Raw genomic sequence first — 7,509 nt, forward strand, 5'->3', positions numbered from 1 at the left:
ACTACACCTTTTTGTGATTTCCTTCCTCTTTGGAGCTAATCAAACACACGAGAAATCAATGGAAAGCCCAGGATGTCCTCTATTTCGTACATCAAGACTTAGTAAGGTACCTCAAACGAGTCAAACGATATAGATCAAAAACAAATGTCCATTATAGAAGACATAGAAAATAAGGCTGGTTCTCGGGAGAATATAATGTCACTGTGGTGGAGCGTGGACTGCGGTGCCGTGCGGACGCACCTGCATGGCATCCGCAATCATGCCCACTGTGTTAAAACACGGGGAATAAGGGTTGGGGAAGAGTTGTAAGTTGTGTGGAATGTGGTTTGGTGGCTCTCAGTAGCAACCTCTGGACCCACTGTGTCTCAATCACACCACAGTCACTACATAAAGAGACTATTGAAAATTCATAGGGACATGTACACTAAGAGCTTATAAAAACTACAAGACAATAAAGTGGTCTGATTTTGATGCCGGTCATAAAAATCTTACTTCTCTATGAAAAAGAAAATGCTGAGCTCTTTGTGAACTGTCATGTGGTCAGCGGGGAGGGAAGGGATGAAGTCGGAAAAGGGCTTCCCTCATTTTCATTACCTGTTTTCGCTTATTTTCTTGAAACAGTAATGTTAAATCCCCCACGTTTTGTACAATTTACTCTCAGCCTATTTGTGTTTCATGCAATTGTGGTTTTAAGCATCCTTTTAGTTTTGCTATGAATTTCTTCCAGTTTTTCAACTTTTTCTATAAACAGCAAACCCAGATTTCGGCTTATTGTAAACACATACAGTCACGAGAAAAAGAAGTCTGTCACAGGACTGTTTTGTGAAAACTAAGCACATGAACATGAAGTTTGCAGGCATTTCTTCAGTGCACAGCTATGTTAAGGTCCCACGGCAGCATTTCAATCTGCTTGAGGTCTGGACTTTGACTGGACCATTGCTACACCTGAATTATTTTCTTCTTCTGTCATTCTGTTGTAGATTTGCTAGTGTGCTTGGGATCACAGCCTCAAGTTTGACTCTAGAATACTCAGAGGAGTCCTGTAACTGCAAAACAAGCCCAAATCATCACCCCTCAACCACCGTGCTTGACAGTTGCTGCAAGTTCTTTCCACTGATGTGCTTTGTATTATGGTCAGACATCTGCACATCTGCACCAAGGGACATTGTTCCTCAACTCCTGTGGTTTGTTCAGCCTTTTTCTAATTGCACTGCCATGAACGTTAATATTTAATATTCTAACTGAGGCCTGTAGAGGTGTAGCTCTTGGGTTTTTTGCAGTTTCACCGAGCATTCTGTGGCTTGGGGTGAATTTGGTAGGATGTCCACGCCTGGGATTGTGGCATTGAATGCTCCAACTTCTGCTTTTGCACAGGCACTCACGCTTGCTTGTTTAGATTTAAGACATGCTTGTAATTCAGTAACTGGATAAACTTGCTCCATCTGCTTATCAACAGAAATGTGTGTGTAATATGTTGCAAAAGCAGCCGTATAATGCAAAATATTAACACCACAGCGAGGATTTGGTGTAGAGGGTTGATTTAAAATAAATATGGATCTGACTAAAGAAGAAGAAAACAAAACTAAAAACTTTCAATTTGAAAATGTTGTTTGTGTGTGTTTGTTTGTTTGTGGGTGTGTGTGTCTGAGAGATTAAGAGAGTGAAAGAGAATGGTGGCAAACTTTTGTTTACCATCTGAGTACATGCCCGTATCAATCACTGAAAAATATTTTTATTTAAACATAAAAATGGCAACTTTCAGATCTGCATCACTCAAAAAAGACATTTGGTGTTTGTATATATTAAAGCTATTTCTTATATATTGTAAACTTTGTAATATATTGTGTTATTTAATGTATTTCAGTCTATTGCTGTTATTGTCTTAGAGCCACTGTAACCACATAGTTTCCTTTGTGATTAATAAAGTATTCTGATTATGATTATCTTATATTTACTATTTTTAAACACATTTCTTGATCAGTAGAGTCATTTCATGATATCATTTCCAGGCTATTTTACTTCAGCTTCTATTATTACACATCTGTGAACTATTTCCAAATTACAGTGTGTCATAAAAACATGATTCGTTTAGCCCTGCGGGTATAATTAAGACTTTCTTTGGAAGACCAGTAAAATATAGACAGGTGTTTATCTGTCTGCAGAGAACTCTAATATATTTTAGTTTTTCTCTGCTGCAGTAAGTGACATAATATTTTGTATTATTTATTTTTTTGTTGTTGTTCTTGTTGCTCAGTTTTGCTTTAAGGAGTTCTTGGACCTTGTTGAGATTGTATGTGTTTGTTTTCCAGCCTTCGGGTCTTATTTTGCCCAAGTGCGATCTAGCAGGACAAGATGGGATTCATTCTGGCTTCAGTGTCTCCTGATGATTGTCTGCAGAAAGAGGAAACTTCTGCAGACAAGGTCAGGACAGCCTTAAACACTAAGAGCTAAACTACAAGACAAAAAGTGCCCAGTTTGTGAGGCAGGTCATTAATAAGCTTACTTCCTCTATGAAAAAGAAAGTGCTGAGCCTTTCATGAACTGTGAACAGAAGGGGAAGAAGTGCATTGAGAAAAGGGCTTCCCTCATTTTCCATTACCCCCTCCCCCCCTCCCCCTCAATAGTTCCTTCAAACAGTGATGTTAAATTTCCCATGTGATTCCCGCAGTTTACTCTCAATCTATTTTAAGTCTGAGTTGAACCTAGTTGTTTGTAATGTTTGTGGTATAAAGCATCCTTTTAGTTTTGTTATTCATTTCCTTCCTATTTTGAAAGAGAAACAGCAAACTGCTTAGCTGAAATCCAGATATGTAGTTTATCGTAAATCAGTCTCCTGAGACAAGTAGGTGTTTTCATAAATTTATATTTGAAATGGAATTTGAAAGTAACAGTAATCAAAAAATAATGAAGGAAAGAAAAATGAAATGCACAGAATACACAGTTATTGCCAGTGTTCTGTTTTTTTAGTTCTTACCAAAAGTCGAGTCAGTTGAAAATATAAAAACTACATTCAATGATTTCTTTTCACGCAAAACTGAAATGAGAGTAGAAGAGAATTCATTCATCTGGGTTCATATTAAAAAGAAATCTGAAAATCTCAATGCAAATAAAACGAGCTGAAAATCATATAAACAAACATTACGGAGCTTTTAGTGATTACTTGTTAAAAGTATACCAACATACCACTACATCATAAATACTTCAATGCGAGTATGCCAGTATTTTATATGCACTGATTCATATTTTCAGAAGCCTGTTATTGATGCATGTTTCTCACCTGTTTGACAGAGTGCACACAATGTTAGCATGAAAACACACATACACACACAATTTTGATGGCAAGTAAAACAACAGACAGCTGCACACACTGAAACTGTGAAAACAACACGTTTCTGCCCTGACTTTTGCAGTTGATCCAGTATACACACCCCAGGATTTCTATTTAGCTTGGATCACTTGTATAAAGATAAGGGTAAGAGTGTTTTTTTGTTTTTTTGGTGGTGGTGGTGGTGGTGGTGGTGGTGGGGGGGGGTCAGTCATCACAGTCACACATTTAGTACTTTTTTGTAAAATTGTACATACACCTGGCTGCTTTTTTCCCTCCTTTGTCTGTGTCTCATGTGGAAGTTCAAAGGTTACCATGACTCAAATCTAAAAAACATGATTTTTTTTATTCATTACTGGTCATACAGAAGCAAGGCTTCATCAGTTGTCCTTTCTCCGTGAACACCATGACTTCGAGTTAAAGAAGCAGGAGTCCTTGTCCCTACAGTCAAATATGGCAGATGAGTGCTTTGACATCAAAAATATTTAAATATCAATTAAAATGCAGCACAGTGCTTAGCAGTGTTGCCTCACAGCAAGAAGGTCCTGCGTTCACTTCCATCGGGGTCTTTCTGTGTGGAGTTTGCATGTTCTCCCCGTGTTTGCGTGGGTTCTCTCTGGGTACTCCGGCTTTCTCCCACAGTCCAAAGACATGCAGTTAGTGGGGATAGGTTAACTGGTAATCCTAAATTTCCCATAGGTGTGAATGTGAGTGCAAATGGTTGTATGTCTCTGTGACAGACTAACAACCTGCCTCTCACCCTAAAACATCTGTCATCTCCAATGACCCTGGAAAGGATAAGTGGAAGAGAATGCACGGATGCAATAATTTACATGTAGCTGTCAAACATATGATGAACATGACATAACAACACAAACTGTAAAATAAATACTATGATGTGGTTTGATGCTTTGTAGCAGATAAATGCAAAAAAGGAACGTGAAACCAGTTCCAAAAAGGACACCGGCCATATATATAAACAGAAAATGCCATTTTACTGGATATAATCTACTGATAAGTTTGATCTTGAATGTTCACATTCAAGCTTCCTAGCCACCTCCAGCTGTCTTTTTACTTCCTTGGCTTGCCAGCCATAAGAGAGAGGACATGCGCTTAAAGGATTCTAACATTGTCTTAAATGTCAGTCAGCTTTCATTAAGGAATAGAGATTCCCTGGTTCAGTTTCAGTTCCTAACAGACATTGGATGTATAACTAACACATTTCACTTCCAACCCCTCAGTCAATCCACTCACAGTCTTAGGCCTACAACCTACAGTCCTACATTCCTCTTTACCACAACATCACTGTAAACAGGGAGCTGTTATGATACTTAGCATAAAGTCATTTTTCATCTATACTTAACTCTGTTTCCCTGACACAGCCTTGATAATCCCCCGTGCATGATTGGTCTTACCCTTTATTTACACATGACACTCTGAAAGGTGCTTTTGAAAGTAGGGGGCCAGCCAGAGACACATTGCATGAAAACATCACAGGACAGCTGCACAATCAAAAACGAAAAGTAAAACTCTTCCACTGGGTGCCGACCAGCAGGGACAAGAACTAATGTATTTGGACAGCTTGAAGTCAGAAGTCCAGGGGGTTATGACCCCAGGTCCTTTTTACGTCAGACTTTTTGTCTTGTGCCAGTTACCAGCCCTATAAAAGCAGCTGTTTGGTTGACCAAGAGCTAGATGTGCTTCTGGTTGGGGTTTTTGGTTGCTGTTGCCATCTCGAACATTCATTTGTGATTCCCTCCAGACCAGAAAAATGTATGCAGCTCTTACGCTATTCTTCTTCATGTGCTTGACCGCCAGCACCCATGCAGATCACCATCAGCCTTGTCGTAAGACTTTGCAGTTTTACCCTATCCATAAAAAATTGAAATTATTTTTCAGGCATCTTTTAGGATCGCTGCATTTTTTTTAGTTACAACACACAAACTCCAGTCTGTGTATTGGATCAAATTATATTTAATGTTTGTTAGTATATGAAAGGTCTTAACTGTCATACTTTTATCTTTCAGATGCACCCAATATGACAGGATTCATGTCTGTGGTAAGTTTTTAAAAATATATATTATTATTATTTGTCATTCAGATCAACTCCTGCTCCTTGCATGACATTTTAAACTCTTTAACTCTCCCTTGTTGTGTCTCGCCGTATGCTTTCGAATGAAACTAGATGTCAATGAAAGGTGAAATGAAAGCATATGGTGCATTCACCTATGATTCAATGGGCAAGAAGCTACGGTTCAGATCAAACGAGAGCAGCGCCACAAACGCTTCACATAGTATGGATCTGCTGATGTTGTTCGAAGAGGTAACTGCTTTAAATCTGTAACGCCGACAAGTAAATACATGACTTGAAGTTGTTTAGCAACTTAACATGCAAGTCTGTCTCTGGCAGGGGACATTCTACGAGATTGAAAGCAAAAACCAGAGCTGTGTGAAAAAAACGCTGCACTGCAGCATGCACCCTCTGGATATTCCCGATGATGCCACGTTTTCCACTAAAGAACACTCTGGGAGTGCAGCCATCGAAGGGGAGGGATTACAGCTAGACGTATGGACAGGATCGATGCCCGACAAGAAAGGTATGGGGTGACGCGCTATAAACAGAGGAGAGAATTCGAGGGACGCTCCTGTATAACTGTGGTGATATTCACTGTATTTGAATGTTTTCTGTTCTCGTTTTCAGGCCACTATTCCATGTCTGTAACCAAGGGATGTTTGCCTGTGTTCACCTTCTACTTCACTGAGTCCACATCATTCCTTTTCAGGTAAGCTGTGTTGATTTTTTTCAGCTCTTTTTAACATCTGAGCGATATACTACAGGGATGCATGCCCATAAAGTATCTCTGTTACTTTCTTACAGGACCATGGAGATTGAAAACGAGATCAAGGACCCCGATCTCCTTGTGGTGCCTTCCTTTTGTATGGGACAGCCTGTGGAGGACACACCTGAAGGGACAGTAAATGGTTTCCTCAATGAGTTTGTGTAGATGAAGCCTCACCAGCAGAAAATTAAGCCCCTTATGCAAGCATGGCCTGCCAGAACTATAGACTTTTCTCTCCTTTTATGTGAGTTTTTCTTGTGACACTGCACTGCATCACATCTGTTTCCATCACACCCTCAGCACCCGTGGGAAGATATGGCTTTGAACGCGTCATACTGTAAGCATACATGTTGATGTAAAGGGAGAAGAGGTGAAATGGATTTTAGAATTAGTTACAATTACTAACAGTTGGTGGCTTACCAAGTCGGCCTGCTTACAAAACCTGTAAGATATGATTAATGGAACAATAAAATGTCAAAGCTGTCAAAAATCTCATGTTTTTCTTGTTGGTCTGAGTTTGTACAAATTTTGCCCTGGAGCAAAAAAACAAAAACCATGTGTCTAAAACAAATGACACATTTTTAAATATATTAAAATATATTAAATAATATAGGAGATCTCATAGTAAAGACACTGCCAACATTGAGTGAACAATTTAAGAATTGAATGGCTACAACAGCAATAATCATTGTTAATCAATAGCCTATATAATTTAATGGGTACCAGTGTGATTAGTGAAAAAACAAACAACACAAAAAACATTCTATTAACATGTGTATTCTGACCCCAAATGAACTCTTTTGATTGTGTTACTGAGGTAAACTGTTGATTAATCATTCTTTGTGTAGTAAGAAAGCAGAAAATTCCCCTAAAGGTACAAAGTAGAAACATATTATTACTTTGTATGTTAGCATAATAAAATAAGCTTAAATGTACAACATTGTACACATCTATTGACTTATACTTAGCCTACTTGGATTTTCATTCAGTAGGCCACTAATCTATTTTCTGATAACTCATTCCGAAAAACTTCAGCAGTGCAGGGAGTGGAAGATGTAGGGCAGCTTTTACCAGCTATATCCAAACTTTGCCCTTTTACTGATTCCAGTTCAGTCTTAAAGTTCTTACTTGATCAAAGAGCTGAGAGCATTTATCCCAACAACACTGTGCCCGTAAATTAGGGCACAGTGGTTAGGATTTGATTGACTATCAATAATCAATTGGGAAGTTAGACAGCATGCGAGGTACTGTCCTACCTAATGGACAATCTCCGTGACTCAATCGGCGATCACATGAGAGCGGTCCATATGGACCTGCCGCTACGAGGAACCAGGATATGGACCT

General features: G+C 39.0%; 1 protein-coding gene across 1 annotated transcript; it reads left to right on the forward strand.

Annotated features, from left to right (window-relative positions):
• The first annotated feature begins 5,010 nt into the window (after positions 1-5,010).
• Positions 5,011-6,660, forward strand: epd (ependymin). The gene is made up of 6 exons (XM_084941974.1): positions 5,011-5,172; positions 5,353-5,384; positions 5,511-5,648; positions 5,736-5,922; positions 6,027-6,108; positions 6,204-6,660. Exons 1-6 carry the CDS (start codon positions 5,097-5,099, stop codon positions 6,328-6,330), a joined length of 642 nt encoding a protein of 213 aa, XP_084798100.1. The 5' UTR covers positions 5,011-5,096; the 3' UTR covers positions 6,331-6,660.
• Positions 6,661-7,509: the final 849 nt, after the last annotated feature.

The sequence above is a fragment of the Perissodus microlepis genome, chromosome 10 (assembly GCF_051167445.1).
Source record: "Perissodus microlepis isolate ML-2025 ecotype Zambia chromosome 10, ASM5116744v1, whole genome shotgun sequence".
Taxonomy (NCBI): domain Eukaryota; kingdom Metazoa; phylum Chordata; class Actinopteri; order Cichliformes; family Cichlidae; genus Perissodus; species Perissodus microlepis.